The 17,613-nt window shown below is 37.7% G+C and overlaps 1 protein-coding gene across 4 annotated transcripts in view; it reads right to left on the reverse strand.

Moving 5' to 3' along the window:
• Window positions 1-17,613, reverse strand: part of LOC149323695 (SHC-transforming protein 3-like) — a 57,994-nt gene that overhangs the window by 34,969 nt on the left and 5,412 nt on the right. For all 4 annotated transcript variants that reach the window (XM_089491101.1, XM_089491094.1, XM_089491113.1 and 1 more), the window contains one exon: window positions 1,071-1,141. In XM_089491101.1, the coding sequence (XP_089347227.1) occupies window positions 1,071-1,141 (71 nt within the window). The remainder of the gene's footprint in view (window positions 1-1,070; window positions 1,142-17,613) is intronic.

The raw sequence follows: 17,613 nt of genomic DNA on the forward strand, positions 1-17,613 counted from the left end.
CTTTTGAGAAGAACCGAATCACAAGCATGCTCAACAAGTGGAAATGACCTTCGAATCAAAATCACATCTCACAGGAGAGGAGGGACTATCACAGAGGTGTTGGAAGGGGGTGTCACCCATCCAGCCTTGGGCTGCTTGAAATCTGCCATTTTTTGAGCGCTGACCATTGTCTACCCACATGTATGGTGGCTTTTTAATTTTCCATCTTTACACTGATTGATTCCTTCTGAATCTGCCCATGATCCCCTAGTGTAAGAAGTTAGTTTTTTGCCTTTTTTTTTTTTTTTTGCTTTTCTATTATTCTGTGATTTTGCTATTAAAAGTGATATTTTTATCACTGAGATCTTTCATCAGAGGTTACAACTTTTATCTACATCCCTGACAGGACATGAAACCCTTCTAGCAATTTGCAACAATGCATGTTGGTGCAACATGTATAATAGCCTGTTATGCAATAGCAATCTGCTGTTCTGCAACAAATCACATAGCTTTCTGGCACCCAGTGAGTAACAAGTCCCATAGCACTCCGATGCTTATGTGCAATGGGAGCCATTGAACAATGGGCATGCAGATGTCTCTGCTTGTGCAATGGCCCCAGAAATGTAGCTACATCTCTGCTCCCCTTCTGAGGATACAAGCTTTGTATAATGTTGCAATTTACCTTTACATAATCATGACTAGTTTATGATGGCATGAACATCTAACAGGATGCCAGCCATTATGTATAAGAATTGTTTATTATCAATACTTTAGGTACCAACAGGACTACAATAATGTTGTGTTATTGTGTGCTTGCAAAAATTCATCATCATCCCTATTGTGTGTGTATTTTTATTCTCGTTTTCTGTCTTTTTAAAACCACCTTGAGTCCTTGTCTTGAAAAAAAATGGGATATAAATAAAGTGATGGGGAAGGAAGGAAGGAAGGAAGGAAGGAAGGAAGGAAGGAAGGATAATATGGGTTACACAAATTATCTGCCATGTATGGTTGCCTTCAGATAACATGCTGTACTTTTAGCAAGAAGGTTTAAGAGACAGCTGTGAAAATGCATTTAGAACCCATCTTCTTACCTTGTAATCTGTGTTCTTGTATTGAAGTCAAGTGACCTCATGGAGCGTAACACCTCTATACATCCCAGGTACTACAAGAAGAAAAACAAATGTCCATATAAACAAAAATGAAAAAGCGTTATAATGAATATTAAAATAAAATTTAAAAAACACCCTACCCCTCTCACAGGTCCACCTCAGCAGGTGATCTGTTTCAGAGAGATTTATTAATTTATCTTTATTGACATACATATGTTACTTTTCCACCAAAAAAAAAGCCCTCCAAAGTGGCTAACAAAGAAAATAAATGTGCAATAAAGCAAACAAAAAAAGTCCCATCAACAATCACACACCAGATTAATTATCAGTACTGAAAGACAGAAAGAGAAGAGATCACTGTTGTAGAATTCTGTTAAGCCCCCCGCCCATCTGCCCCTTCCACTGGGAGATCTTCTGCCACATCACAAAAAGAAATCAATCAGTAGTACTGATATCACTGGTAGATGGGGCTGGGGAGTGGCTCAAGTAAAATACATACAGTACACAGATAGTTTTCTGAGCCCAAAATTACTTTAGATCTCATTTAGAGGTTGTCTACACTTCGGAGGAAAGTCTGAATGGGCTCCATATCTGTTATGCCCTGCTCCCACCTCAGAGCCACCCTGCATCTGTTTTCTCAGCAGTAGTTGTTTACATGTGTCTATACGGACATTGCTGTGGTCCATGGCTATTGACTTTCATTCTGGACAGGGAATTGGCTCAGAAATTGGTAAATGTTCATGCCTGTGCCTGCCAGGCAGCAATCTGTCCTGTTTTACCCCTGAACCCAGGGTAGTTCCTGTGTTTAACACTTGAATTTTCCTCTGCTAATGATAAGTAATTTGGGGGCCTGCGTTCCACGAAAAAATGAAAAGCCAGCTGATTCCCACCTATGAATTCGGTTGTTAATTTTTAAGAGTGGGCTTTTAAACCATTCCTGAGAATCTCACCATGCCCCACCTCCCCAAATCTGAACTCTGAAATGGCACTCTACACAAAGTACAAAACAGAGCAGGGCTACAATGTGATTTTAGATCTTTAAAAAATACATGCAGAAATAATAAACCATAGTTATAGCAATGTCAGAAATCACTGGCCAGCTATAAACTTTTTAAATGATGCAAACTGCATTTTCAGATGCTATTTCTAACATTGGCACAGAAATCCCTGAAAAAGCTGGTTGACAGCCAGCCAGCCATCCACATTTCTAAAAATAAGCCTGCAAAATTAGAAAATTCTTACTTAAGCACATTTGAATTCGTGGCTGTCTGAAAAATACAATCTGTCTCACGCTTACATTGTGTGCCAAGATTTATTCAAGTTGAACTGATTACTTGCTCAGTAATGTGATAACACAGAAATGGCTTCATTAAAAAAAAAACTATGGTCCTAATTGCACATGAGGGAAGTATATAAATATGTGTTGTTTCAGATATTTTCATGTGTGAAATGCCACTTAATACACAGCCTTCATAGCTGAATTACATTGTAATGGATAAGACTAAACATAGTAGAATCACACCAGCCAGCCCTATAAATGTAAGACTGCCACATTCTATTGTTGTTGTGTGCCTTCAAGTCATTACCGACTTATGGCAACTCTAAGGCTATCATGAGGTTTTCTTGGCAATATTTTTTCAGAGGAAATTCTTCCGCTGTGACCCTAGCATGTGACCCAGTAGTTTCATGGTCAAGCTGGGCCATGACCAGGAATCAAACTCATTCGATTCACACTGACTCTTGTAGCACTCTATTATTAGATGTCCAAAGCAAAACAACTATGAATGGGAAGAAGAATGCAAGAGTTTTTTTTTTTTAATTTACAATGAAGCTGGAAGGTCAAGCATTCATTGTATAAAGGAAATGGTACTATTAAAGGATTTTTCAAGAAATATAAAATCAAGAGCTATTTTGCAAATTTTACAGTGCTCTTTAAATAAATAAATAATGATAATAAATCAGAGATCAGAAGTTTAAAATGCAATCCATCCTGTGTGCATAAACTGCCTTGACACAACTTCTTTGGGTATAAAGAAAAATAAGACATCTGCCATCGCAATAGCAATTTCTATACTGCTTGTGTAAGCTAATTGCCCCCAATAAGCTGAGTACTCATTTTAGTGACCTCAGAAAGATGCCAGACTGAGTCAACCTTGAAGCCACTGGCTGGTACTGAACTCACAACCTTTTGGTTTATGAGAGAGTGGCTCCAGTTCAGGCATTTAAACCTCTGATCCACCAGGGTCATCTTGCCTGTCCCCTAGGAAGAACACTCTGACTAGGATATAGTGTGATCTTCCTAAGGGGCTGAATGACCGTGTGGATGATACTGGCCAATAGCTGGGTTTGGCCAATCTAGACAACAATCCAGCAGTTCTGGACTGATTCTGGCCCAAAAGGCTGTTGTAAAGACTTCTCTTACAGTGTCCATTTTGGTGGCCAGACTTACAGATCTATAAGGGTTTTTAAAACATGCTGGGAATATCTGATGAGGCATACGTATGCATTCTCCCTTCTTGGGCTTGTCTACATTACCTATATGTAGGGAGGCCGATGCAGGGAGCCCTGGTGGTGCGGTGGTTAAATGCTGGTAGTGCAGCCACAAAGTTGTGAGTTCGATTCTGCAAGCCTGCAGGTTGACTCAGCCTTCCATCCATTTGTAGGTCAGTAAAATGAGTACCAAGTTTGTTGGCAGCAATTTGCTTACAGATTGTAAACTGCTTAGAGAGTGCTGAGTTCATTGGTAAGCGATATAGAAATGTACATGCTATTGCTATTGCTATGTACTCCAATTTTCCTCAGGGCTGACTGTGTGCAGTTTACACTATCCAGCCCCCAAACGCTGCATTAGATCTGGGATGTTTGCACAATGGCCAGACTTGATTGGGGTTTTCACTTCTTGTCCTACATTAAAAAGACTTACCTTTTGCTCTGGGTAAAAAACCCGGAGCAAAATGTGGTAACAACAGGCAACTGCCTTTCCACATAGTTTCTGCAAGTGTTCCTGCCAAGTTACTCTGCAGGCACGAGTTGCTCTGAGGTCAGAATGAGAAACCCAACATTGCTAACATGGCTGGGCACCATGTTCTGATCCACTCACACCTGCAGCAGCCAGCTCACAAGAACCACATGGGAAGGCAGCAGCCCATCGTTGCTGCATTTTGCTGAAGCAGGTAATGCAGGGTATTCAGGTGGAATTTGGAGCCAGAATAATCTGGGGGCAACCTGGAGTATTCTGGCCAATGTAGGCAAGCCCCTTCTCTCTGTGTTACTGCTCACAGATGCTCAGTAAGATATTCTGGAGCCCGGTGCTGTTTACCGTGCCTACTGTAGGCAGGCATTAAACTGTTAATAAAATAAAATGCTAGATAGGAGAAATGGAGCTGTGTAAAAGTACTGATTTTTTAAAATCAATAACAAAAGTAGATTATATAATATACCCTTTATACAGACACTCACAAAAATGGGTTCATAATGAAATTGTATGTATAATCAAAATCTTGAATCATTATTCTAATTTATAATGGTCCTTTTATTTTATTTGTGTATTGTCTGTAAACCGCCGTGATCGTGGGAACGGCGATATAGAAATAAAATCTCAATCAATCAATCAATCAATCAATTTATTTATTTTTTAAATCACTGACTCTCTGGACGAAATATCTGTATTTTATCCAACTGTGAAAAGTACGTCTAAGCAGCTGATGATAAGCTTAGTTTTCATAAATAGACAATTTTTGACATTCTGGACAGCACAGGATGAGGCCTGAACCACCATCACACTCAACTTAGGTGAAATGGCATACAGATGCATGTCAATTACAATGCTTACATAACCCGTCCCCCCGCAGTTCAAATGTCAAATGTTAATGCAAACCAACTGTTAGTATGTTACTAATGTTTGTTGCTGCTGCTATTAACTGCCCTCAGGTTGACCCCGACTCATGGAAACCCTGTGGATGAGACATCCCCAATATCCCCTATCCTCCACTGCTATGCTCAGGTCCTGCAAACTCAGACCTATGTCCTCCAAGACTGAGTTCATTCATCTGACATGCAGCCTTCCTCTCTTTCTACTACCCTCCACCTTTCCTAGCATTATTGTCTTTTCTAATGAGTCCTGTGCTCTCATGATATGGCCAATTTATGTTGTTGTATTAGTTTCATTCAGTTACCTGAATGGAAGAAGGTTAAACTGTTGGCATCAATTATCTTGCCAATTGCAATTTGACCCATATGCTCGTGCCAAATTGACTGTATAGAGGAATACAGATTTGAACATTGGTTTTGTTGTTGTGTGTCTTCAAGTCATTTCTGACTGATGATGACCCTAAGGCAAACCTATCACAGGGTTTTCTTGGCAAGTTTCTTCAGAAGGGATTTGCCACTGGCATCCTCTGAGGCTGAGAAAGTATGACTTGTCCAAGGTCACCCAGTGGGTTTACATGACTGACTTGAGATTCAAACCCTGGTCTCCAGGGTCATAGTCCAATGCTCAAATCGCTACACCATGATGGATCCTTTGAAAAATTGGTAAGGAACCATTTTTATGGAAGATACTTAGGCCTGTTACAGACTGCCAAAATAAAGCTGCTTCGGGTGTCTTTGGAGATATGCTATTTAAATGATGCATGGGTCTTAAGAGTATGGAGGTCGCGTCAAAGCCACACTCCATTCCTAAGCATTGGAGTGCAGCTTTGGTGCAGCTTCCGGATTCTTACGATGCATGCATCGTTTAAATAGCATGCCTCCAAAGAGACCCAAAGCAGCTTTAGTTTGGCAGTCTGTAACAGGCCTTGGTTTTGGCTATGAGCTTTTGCCTTTTTCAATTTTGCAGGACCAGTTTAAACTGTGTGTATCAATTAAATGGCATTATTTACAATTGAAACATTTGTTACAATCAGGAGAGTTCTGGGTTCAGATGGCGGAGCATCACAGGATCCCTTGAAAGCTCTGCTAAGGGGCCCTGTGTTAAACACTGCACTGGCTGAAGGAAGCTCAGAGGATTGTCTTCCTAGCATCCAAGACAACACTAGCCATTTTTACCTTGCCATAGATGAAACAGCAGAGACTGAGAAGATCTGCCATGTTCTAGCCACTGAAAGGGCTTGAAACTCCATGCATTCAACTTTCTTCTTTTAAATAGTCACTGTGACATAGTAAGGAAATTTCCAGTGAGTGGAATTAACTTCCAGCATTGAAACCACTACTCATGGAACCATGAGTAAAACATCTACCAGCTAAAGTTATTTGGAACAAAACACTTTCTAATCAAACTTTAAAAACATATTTTAAAAATTAGATTACAGTAGATAGGAAAGCGTCAAGAAGAGAGAAGGAAATAAACTCGAAATTTTAAGAACTAAAGAATTAATGGTTTAAATATTAAACAGATATTTACAGAAAAGTTGGTGTTCGATAATGGAAAGAATTAAATTTTAGAAGCATAAGAAGAGATTTTATTTATCTTTTCTGTAGTTTAAACATCAACACTGCATGGTAGAGACAAAAAGAAACTAGATGAAGAGATTTGTTTCTGGTTGAAAGAGTATAGTGGAGAAATATTGTAATAATTTAACTGTTGTGTTTTAATCTTGTAAACTGCTCCCCATTTTGGGAAAAGGGTGGGATATAAATAATAACAAGTGAAGATACAAATATAAGTTTTCAGGTAAACTAAGCTATAATGAATAAGTCTATATAGAAAGCTGAAGAAACGGAAGTTTAAAGAAAGAATGTCATAAGTATATATGTAAACTGAACAACGATAAGAGAGAGAGAAAGAGAGAAGTGAAACAATCAGCAACATCTAGTGGCCAAGGTGGAAAATACAGAGAAAAATGTGTTTTAAATTTGACAGCTGTCAAATTGCTTCTGTTGTGGCTAAAAGATGGCATCTTCTATCAGATACATGACAAGACCACCTACATCTGCTCAAGGGCCAAGAAGGGAATCTGTTGACCAACCAAATAAAGCGGAGCAAATCAACAAATTTTAGAAGAAATACAGTGGACCCTTGTTATACGCTGGGGTTTGGTTTCAAGATCCCCTGTGGATAACAAAATCCGTGTATGCTCAAGTCCCATTAAATATAATGACATAGCAAAATGGTGTCCCTTATAAAAATGGAAAATCAAGGTTTGATATTTGAAATTTATACTTTTTTTGAACATTTTCAAACTGTGGATGCTTGAATCCATGTATAAAAAAACCCTTGTATAAGAAGGGCCAACTGTACATCATATGGGTGGCCAAGTAGATTACTGCACTAACATCTTATAGTGCGCTATTCCACTTTCCCTGCTCTGGCTGCCTCCTGTTGCATTCTGAGGTCTGTAATTCAGTGAGGCCTAAGAGCTCTCTTGAACCTCCTTAAACTGAAAATCCCAGAATGCAACAGGAGGCAGCCAGAACAGTTAAAGTGGAATAGCAGTGCAATAAGACGGTAGGGCAGTAATCTCCTAAAACAGGAAATGGCTCAGATGACTATAGATTTAAGAAAAGAATTTGAGAAAGACCTGCAGGAAGAGCTGAAAGTAACTTTAATGGTGGAATTAAAATAAATAAGAGAATCTTTAAATCACATTTCTACTGAAATGCAACAAATGAATACAAAACTGACATCTTTGGAAGAAAGAGCTACAAAACTGGGGAAAACTACTAAAATGATGATTACTGACACACAGAGAGATCTGGATGCAATGTCTTTTTTTGTTGTAGCTCAAAGAAAGCAAGAAAGCCTTAAGATTTAGAGGGACTGAAGAATGAAAATATCTGTGATGAGATAGTTGATTCCAGGCTGAGATTCTGGGAAACTGAGTGAAGAAGAGCAAGAAGTGGATAAAATCCACAAAATAGATTATTATGTTGCAAGACAAAGGAAGATACCTAGAGATGCCACAGTAAATTTTATGAGATGTAGGGTGAAAGAGAACCTATTATTAGAGCTTTACCGAAATAAGATGCAGATGGATGGGGAAACTATACAGGTTTTTAAAAATATACCAGTCAAAATTCGAGGGGGGGGGATTACAGCTTCTTAACAGATGAGATGTGGAATTCAATTTAGATGGGAAAATTTGGAAAATGTGACCTTTTGTTTTAAACAAAGAAGACTTTTTGTTAACACCCTTTAAAGGGCAAAAGGTTTTCTTTTAAAAATGGCACTGCCATGGAATCTAACTTGAGTGGAAGAAGAAAGCATGCAGAAAAACAAGAAAGGAAAGAAATTCTAACCACAGTGCAGAATCTACTTAAGGAGAAGAGGATGAAGAGGCAGACAATGACAAGGAAACAAGAAAAGGAAAATATAAACATCATCTAGTCAGATGACCAGGAAAAAGACTCTGATGATGTAAAGCTTTGATGGCTAAGTTAAAATGACTTTGGGATGTGAGAGGTATGAATTCAACCCAAAAGAGGTAAAAGATTTTTAGAAAAGTTTAAATATGGTTTCATCTGTGTTCAAAGGACAAAGATGATAAAAGGGATGAAAATACTTATTAAATATAAAATTAGGGCAATGTTTTGTGGTATCCATGAATAAAAAGAAAAGAGGCATGGTGGTTTACGTAAACAGAAATTTGACTGTAGAAAACTCCTGGGAGATGAAAATGGAAGATATAAGGAGTTGAAATAGTATTACATAGTCTAAAGATTCCCAACAGAAAATATATCATGCTTTTATAAGAATTTAATAGAAAAGTTTTTAGATATTTCACATGAAAATTTGATATTTTTTTGTGGGGATGGGAATGGAGTTATACAGCCTCAGATTGCTGTAAGTGTAAAACATATTTTAAAAGAATCAAAGAAAGCTCTCAAATTCCTTTGTAGAAGTAATGGATAATTTTGATTTATACGATGCCTGGAAATTTAAATATGGTGAAGCTAAAGACTATACTTTTTACTCAGAAAGACACAAATCTTTTTCAAGGATTGCTATTTACATGATATCAAGTTCATTATGTAATAGAATTAAGAGACTGGATATACTGCCTAAGACTTTCCCAATCATAATCTGGTTGCATTGGCACTATCAACAATCAAGAAAATATCCTTTAGTTGGAAGTCAAATTAAATACTGTTGCAAGATGAGAAAGTATTAAACAAAAGTGAAGAGAATTTTGGAGAGAATTTTATTTTGAGATAAATTTAAATAATGGAATGGATTGTGATGTAGTATGGTATGCAAGCAAAGTATTTAAGAGAGGATATTTTTAATACAACAAAATACAGAATTTAAAAAATGAAAATCAGAAAGAACAAATTATAGATGCAATTAAAGAAAATGAACTGAAAATAAATCATAGTAAGAAACAAATGATGAGTGAAATAAAACTTTTACAGAAAGAACTTAATCTGATTACAGCAGAAGAAATGGAAAGGAAAATATTTTCACCAAGCAATGACATTTTGAATTGGCAAATAAATGAGGGAGATGGTTTGAGAAAAGTTAAAGAAAAAAATGTTATTAAAGATCCAAAAAAGGGGGGGATTGTTTCAGATAATGAGCAATTAAGAAAATCTTTCATAAATATTATTCCTCACTGTTTAGAAAACAGCAGACAAAATGAAAAAAAAATTGGTGAATATTTAAACAATTGAAACTTAATTATGATTTTGGACTTCCAAAACGCTGAACTGAATCTTTATGATAGTTGAAATTGTAGAAGCTATTAAAAATTAAATTGAAATAGGCTCCAGGACCAGATGGCCTGCTGGCTTCTTATGGTAACTGTTCAGAAGATCAGATACTTTTGCAACTACAACAGATGATTTACTCCATATTGGTTTTAGGAAAATCCCAAAATCTTGGAAGAGTAGAAATATATCTTTTATACTAGAGGAAGATCATGATTTGTTGGATCCTAAAAACTATAGGCATATTTCTTTGTTAAATAATGACCACAGAATGTGTAAAAAAATGTCAGGGTGTTGAAACAGATCACAGCACAGTCATGGAGTCAGTCAAAAATAGTCAAAGCAAAAACATATCAACATGGGTAGGTACAAACAAGCTTAGCAAAAAATGAATGTAGCACAGCTTCTTGCATATCAGTATACAAATGACAGTATGGATAGCACTACAACTCCACCAGCATGGAGAGCACACATAGCCTAATATGCTCCCAGACTCTAAGCATCTCACATATGGTATGAATGAAACCAAACCCTAAGTGGTGGAACTTAACACTCCTAGCATAAAAAATGTTTCAAATGATAGTTTAACTGTAACTCTTTCAATCAAACTTGGTTCATACATGTTCATTCTAGAGAAGTTTTTTTAAAAATGAAGAAATCTAATACATTTCTTCATGATGTACCAAATATAGTTGATAGTTCAGTTCCAAAACATTTATATGTCCTTCATATTGGTCCCACTAGGTAACAAATCAAGTTTGTGATTATGATCAAGCATATGGAATTGTACAGCATTACAGATAAAGACACTTTAAATTATAAAACATATTGTACAGTGTCTTCTGGAACATCCCCCCCCCCCCTTTTCCTTACAAGCACCACCACCATCTGAAAAACAGTTACCTAACATTCAAACTACCAACTTTACTCACTGAATTTTGTTATACTGTCATTTTATGGTTGAATCTGTCACATAATTTAAGCATATCTAATGAAACAGAACTGTGGTGACATTCAAAAATTCTAGCAGTTGCTTTCTGAAAATACAAAAACCAGGACTTGGTGTTTATGGGTGCTGACAGTAAATTCTGTACCAATATGGAAAGTAATTAAATGAATCAATACTTTTCTAATTTCATTTCTCATTAAAATCTGTAGTAAATACTGTATGCATTCTGTCCCAGACCCAAAAATAACAAGCAGGAGACAAGTTCAAAAGAAATGGAACAGAACATCTAAATAGATAGAGCACAGTATAATTTCCAATTGGGGATTCATTCATAAATATCCAATAAACTGATCTGTGTGTATTTGCTACACATGATACGCACAGGAACTACAATCAAAGGCGTAGACATTAGTTTGGAAAATCAGTGTCCCAAGGGATGTTGTAACACCTTTGAAACTAACTGAAAAAAAGAAGCCAGTAGCATAAGCTTTCGTAGACTTGAATCTACTTCCTCAGATGTGTGAAATGGATGATCCAGGGAGAACTCTATTTAAGTAGAGTGAGTGTGGGAATAGCAATGGAAATGCAAAATGTGTGATTATAGAGATGAGATGACAAGTTCAGTTTTATGATCATTGGGGGACAACGGAAGGATGTTGTATAAAGCTAAGGATAGCAGATAACCTATAAATGAGTATTGGGATGTAGTGTGGGAGCCAAAAAGAAGGTCTGATGAGATGGCCAAGAGAGCTCCCATGAGTCTGAGGGCTTGTGTTGTAACGTGTGTAGCATACCAGGAAATCACTGTCTCTGTTCAACCCTCTATTGATAGACACGAACTGCACATCATTTTCGTCCTTTGGCTGTGAATTACCACAACTGCTAACACAAATAACACAATATTATGATGCTTTCCAAGTCAACTGCATTGCAACCAGATTACTCTAAGGCTACCCATTTATCCCAAATTGTCAGCTAGATTCTAGTCCTATGAACAGGTCTCCTCTACTAGTGAAGATATCTAAGATCAGTCACAATGGTCTCATCAGTGATACTAATGATACTACAGTAGTACAATACTACAACTCTTATTACAAACAAAAATCTATTAGTGATACTTTTATTGGCCATCTGAAATGCACAATATACTTGTTGCAAGCTTTCGAAGCTCCATGGGCTTCTTCATCAGACAAGATGTTATAAGCCAAAGAGGAGGGAGGGGGGGACAAAGTATATTGTGCATTTCGGTTTTCCAATAAAAGTATCACTCATGGATTTTTGTTTGTATTTGTTAAATGGCCACCACAGCTACCCCTGAATATTTTCTATAACAACTCTCATTGTTTTATTGGGAGCTGAATTGCTAGCTCCTGTGCTGATACAGTTGCATTTCTTAGCAGTACATGATGCACCAGCCTCATGTGAAACTCTTGTGTCATACAGAAGAGGGAAAGCATTAGTATTAAATAATCAGCGGCACAGGTTTTGTCTGGGAGTGTTGAATCCCTCTTGCTTTAGTGACCATCATGAGAAAAAGTCAAGAACACTACCTCTAATATATCTTGACAGGGCTAAAGCTGGCCATGTTTTGATCAGTTTGTGAGCTTTTCCTAGGTTGCATCTACACTGTATAAATAATGCAGTTTGACATCCCTTTAACTGCCATCCTACAGAATCATGGGATTTTTAGTTTTGTGAGGCACCAGCACTCTTTGGCAGAGACAGCTAAAGACCTTGTAAAATTACAAATCTCAAGATTCCATTAGACAGAGCTGCAGCACTTAAAGTGGTGTCAAACTGCATTATTTTTACAGTGTAGATACACCCCTAGACATAGGGCAGAATCTGGTTTATGCATACGGCTGAATGAAGTCTTTCCTTAGCAAGACTGAGAGGGACGTGATTTTCAGAGATCTCCCTCAATGTTTTTTGTGCATAAAAATATAATGAATAACCAGAAAAAGTACCCAAACACACACACACCATGGAAACATGTACAAAAACTCTCATAATCTCAACCAGGGGCAAGAAACTTTTTGAAATGTATCATTATTTCATGCAACAGAATAAGCAAATATTTACCTCCTTGCCAGTATTATTCAAAGACATGTCTATGTCAGTCTATTTCTGTACAAAAAGATAGGAAGGAATCCTGTATCACTGTTGAGATTGGGGGGAAAAAGAATATCTAGCATAAGCTTTTCTGAACTTTAGCCCATGTGGATTGCATCTGAAGAAGCAGACTAGAGTCTCTGAAAGCATATGCTAGAAATTTCTTTTTCTCAGTCTCAAAGATGCTACAGGACTCCTTTGTAGCTTTTATTCTTAATAGTAGCTGGTGAAAACATCCCAGAGTGAGACTCTGCACAGCCACTGGTCAAAGACAATCCGGAACCTACATAGGAACCAAACCATAGGTTGATCCATATGGCCTGACTCTGTATAACGAAGCTCCATATGCATATGTTGAACAAGCCAGGTTTGGAGGAGGGGATGGTATTGTCATCCCGAAGCATGCTATCAATAATTTGAGCCTCAGAAATCCTCTTTACTGTTTTTCCTTTGTTGCTTAACAAGGATATTTAAGGAGGACTTCAGTAGTTGGGGAAAAAAAGACCAAGGAGACAAATGCTAATCTTTAATGGACGAGTTCAATCTCAGAAATTACTTTTTTAAAAAATCAATCCCCACAGTGCATGGATTTTGCTTGCTAGCTTCCCTAATGCATTGGAGCTTTGTTTGGGCATTTTGTAAAGCTTGCAATCAGCTTTTGGTTTGTTTTGTACTTGTAAACAACATTGCTTTTAACTAATTGGGTCATTGCTCAGATCACTGCTTCACTGAGCATAGCTTGGGGGCTCAAATAGAGAACCCAGAGGACATCGTGTTAAATCTCCAGTCAGCCATGGATTCCCTGGACAGACTTGATCCGGCTGACCTATCTCTGAGGAATATGGCGAGAAAGAACCCAAAAGAAATGCTCCAAACTGCAATCCAAACAGGACGACGTACCTGATGGGCAACAACGACAAGCTTCTTTCTTGAAAACAGAAAGATTCTACAAGCTTTTTGCGTCTTGTGATCGAAATAACCAATTGGTCAAAACAAAAAATATTTCAATAAACCACAGTATCAGTAACAGTTGTTGTTGTTTTTAAAAAATAGTTTTCGATGTGTGCTTAAATGTTCTATTTCATCTATCACCAAAAAATATAAAAATCAAATGTGAATTTATGGAAACATGAGGAAGTTTTGAATGTGTGCATGCACATTGTATATAGATACCTCAGAGATTAAGGCATATTTTAGAATTCCACTGTGAATCAGTACATTTTATTTAAGGCTCTTCTTTTAAAAGCTCAGAACTGTTTGCATCTAGTTTTCAGATCGATGTCTGGGCCTAATAACATGAAGCTTTACACTTCCAAGGGTTCTTAAACTACCACTGTAAATGAATACTAATTAAAACAATAGCAGTAACATTTTAACAAAGGCTGTTTTTTTTAAAATGCACAGAATGTCTTTCAAGGTAAACTCCTTAACATAACAATATATGCACAGAGATATTGAACAGCTAGGATTGCTTGTTCAGTATTGTCCAAGGCCCTGAGGTGTCCGGGCTGAGATCTAGAAACAGGCCCTTGTGATGTTAGTTAAGCTTTGTGCATTAAATATCAACTGTTCTGTCATTTAAAACGGGGGGGGGGGGGGGACATACTTTCCTGTTTGGAAATTAAGACAGAAATCTAAGCTAAAGGGGCTGTTCCCAGATCAAGGTGAAATAAGGGGATTATTTCCCACATACTTAGGGGAGACAGGATAAGGAACATTTTCTCTATTATTTCTAGCCAGAAGGTGGATGCAGAGCAGAACAGAGGATGATCTCTGGTACCACAATGACTGGGAAGGAAGGAGAAATATAACAAGGTGCATCTATACTATAGAAATAATGCAGTGTGACACCATCCTACAGAATCCTGAGATTTGTAGTTTTATGTAGCACCAGTCCTCTTAGGCAGAGAAGGCTAAAGACTTTGTAAAACTACAAATCCCAGGATTCCACAGGATGGAACTACAGTGTTAATGTGGTGTCAAATTGCATTTTTTCTACAGTGTAGATGCACCCTGTTAATTCATAGACCGTCTCCCCCAAGAGTCTATGCAAGTTGCAGCAAGAAATTAATTAAGCCTTAGAAACTGTGGTTAGTTACTACTCTAATAGCTGACCTAGACATTTGCACCCAGACCTTTCTATTTGCCTGGAAATGAACGCACCAAAAGTGGAGAAGTGGAAAATCTGCACTTTTTCATCCCCCTGGAATTGACCCCTGAATTCTCAAGGACAGGCAACCCTTTGCACATCACACACAATTCATTTGTGGGTTAATACAAGATTGTTTGGGCTTGGATCCTTACATTGAAGAAGTCCCAAATAGGGCTGGTCATAGTTGTGTCCAGTGGGCTGCATGAAGTCCCCCATCCCTTTTTGTACCCACACATACACCCAGAACATGCCCAAAGCCACTGGACAACCTCACTACACACTTTTAAAAATATATCAGATTCAAAATTGCCTGACAATCACCAAAACGGTGGTTAAAATGCGCCAAAAATGTCAGTTTGATATTATTTACCATCCATAGCATAGCTCTATGGAATTCTGGGATTTGAAGTTTTGTAAAATATTTATCCTTCTCTGTCAGACAGTTCTAGTGCCACAGCAAGCTACAAATCCCAAGAGGAATGAGTAATGGCAGTTAAAGCAATGTCAAACCGCATTACTTCCGCAGTACAGATGCAGCCTCAGTGAGGATGAGTACACTAATATACATAGTGTAACTTTTTTTTTAAAAAAAAAACTGCCTTTATCAGAAATAAAGATAACAAGATATACTGACATCAGATTCAGGCTAAATGCTAACCTTCAACAATTATCTTTGCAAATAATTTTGCTTCTTATCCATAATGGTTTTTAAATATTCTTTACAATCCATCCCCCTCGTCTGCATTTGTCTGAAACACGTCTCAAAAATGTTATCATGTCTTAAGCATGATAAATGCGATCTTATATGAATCTACTCAGACGTAAGCGCCTGTGAGTTCACTGGGGCTTAATTTCAAGTAAATATAGGATTGTAGCCTCGATTCTTAAGAGTTATACTTTCCAATCTGAGGCTGTTATCTTGTGTAACCTTAAATATTTCTTGAAAATGGGGGTTTACATATCCATTCTGTTTGTTGACTGATAAATTTAGTTTTATCCCACTTTTTTGATTTTAAAAATAAGCAACTTGGGTAGATATCAAGGCCATTGCAATCAACAGGATATACACAAACGTAATTGTGTGCTGTCTTGGAGATAACACGTTTAAAAATATCTGCAACTTGACATGTTTATACCAAAAGAAATCAAGAATAAAAGCACTGTGTTAATAATTTCATTACAATAAATATTTTGGCCCTTGGTAATTAGACAGCCAGCATGGTGTAGTGGTTTGAGTGCTGAACTATGATTCCTGGAGACCAGAGTTTGAGTCCGCACTGAGTCATAAAATCTACTGGGTGACTTTGGACAACTCACACCCTCTCAGCCTAAGAGGATGGCAATGGCAAACCTCCTCTGAAGAAAATTGTCAAGAAAACAGCAAAACAACAACCATTGTGATAGGATGGCCTGAGGGTCACCATAAGTCAGAAATGACCTGAAGGCACACAACAGCAACAGCAAAACAACAACCATTGGTAATTGCACAATCCAAGCGAATTGTTCTTCATTCTGTCTTTAAAAGAAAAATGTGTGCTTTATAAAGATAGACAGGTGAAGAGTGTATGGGTGCTTACATATGCGGGGGTATGTGTACTATGAGTGTGTGATGTGTGATTGCTGACATGTTTGTCCCTAATTTAGGTCTAGAGCTCTTCCAGATACATCTTAAAAGTGTGAGTTCTCACAATATAAGACTTTGGGTTTGGCTGGCTTTTTCCAGTTTTTGACACCATCTTTTTGGCTTTGCACTATGGCTGCATCCACACTTTAGAAATAATCCAGTTTGACACTACTTCAACTGCCATGGCTCCATGCTATGGAAATCTGGGAAATGTAGTTTTGTGAGATATTTAGCCTTCTCTGTCAGAGAACTCTAATGCCACAACAATCTACAATTCCCAGAATTCTCTAGCACTGAGCCATGGCAGTTAAAGTGGTGTTAAACTGGATTATTTCTGCAGTTCGGATGCAGCCTAAGACTCTTTCAAAGGTTTTGTAAAATAGGGATGTGGTTTGCTGAGGTAGTCCTATGGTTTGAAAGGAAAATTATCCTTTCACTCTCAAGTTTTTGTTTTGCTTTGTTTTGTTTCTAAATAGCACTACAGTGCACATGTACTATTTCTCTACGGATGGACTGCTGCAACATAACAGTGCTTCTCGGGTACTAGGGGACCAGCAATTTTTTTCCCCTCAGTGTGCTAGAGACCAATACTATATTTGTGCCCATAGAAGCTCTCCAGAGACCAGCAGCTTGAGAACCGACATCAGTCTATAGACCACCACATTGAGTAGCTCTGCACTATAGCACTATGACTCTAAAAACAAAGGGGGGGGGGAAGGAAGAGAAGAAGATACATTTTTCTTCTGGTGGTTTTGAAATTAAAAAGAAACCCACTTAAGAGTGGAAATAAAATGTTGCTGCCGATGTTGGAAATTGCCACAAAATAGTCAGGGATCACAAAAAAAAAAGTTATTTGAATATTTAAAAGAAATAAACATGAGTACAACAGCAGCAATTATGGCAACCTCCAAACACATTTGCCCTGTTTGAAAATGACCCCTCATTCATAGCTGACTAGTCATACATGTCCCCTGAAATTCATGATATGTACACTCCATTTCATCATAAGACATATCACTTTAGTGGATCTGGATGAACATTCCTG

The sequence above is a fragment of the Sceloporus occidentalis genome, unplaced genomic scaffold (assembly GCF_023333645.1).
Source record: "Sceloporus occidentalis isolate IW3139 unplaced genomic scaffold, rSceOcc1.0.p SCAF_1, whole genome shotgun sequence".
In the NCBI taxonomy this organism is placed as follows: Eukaryota; Metazoa; Chordata; class Lepidosauria; order Squamata; family Phrynosomatidae; genus Sceloporus; species Sceloporus occidentalis.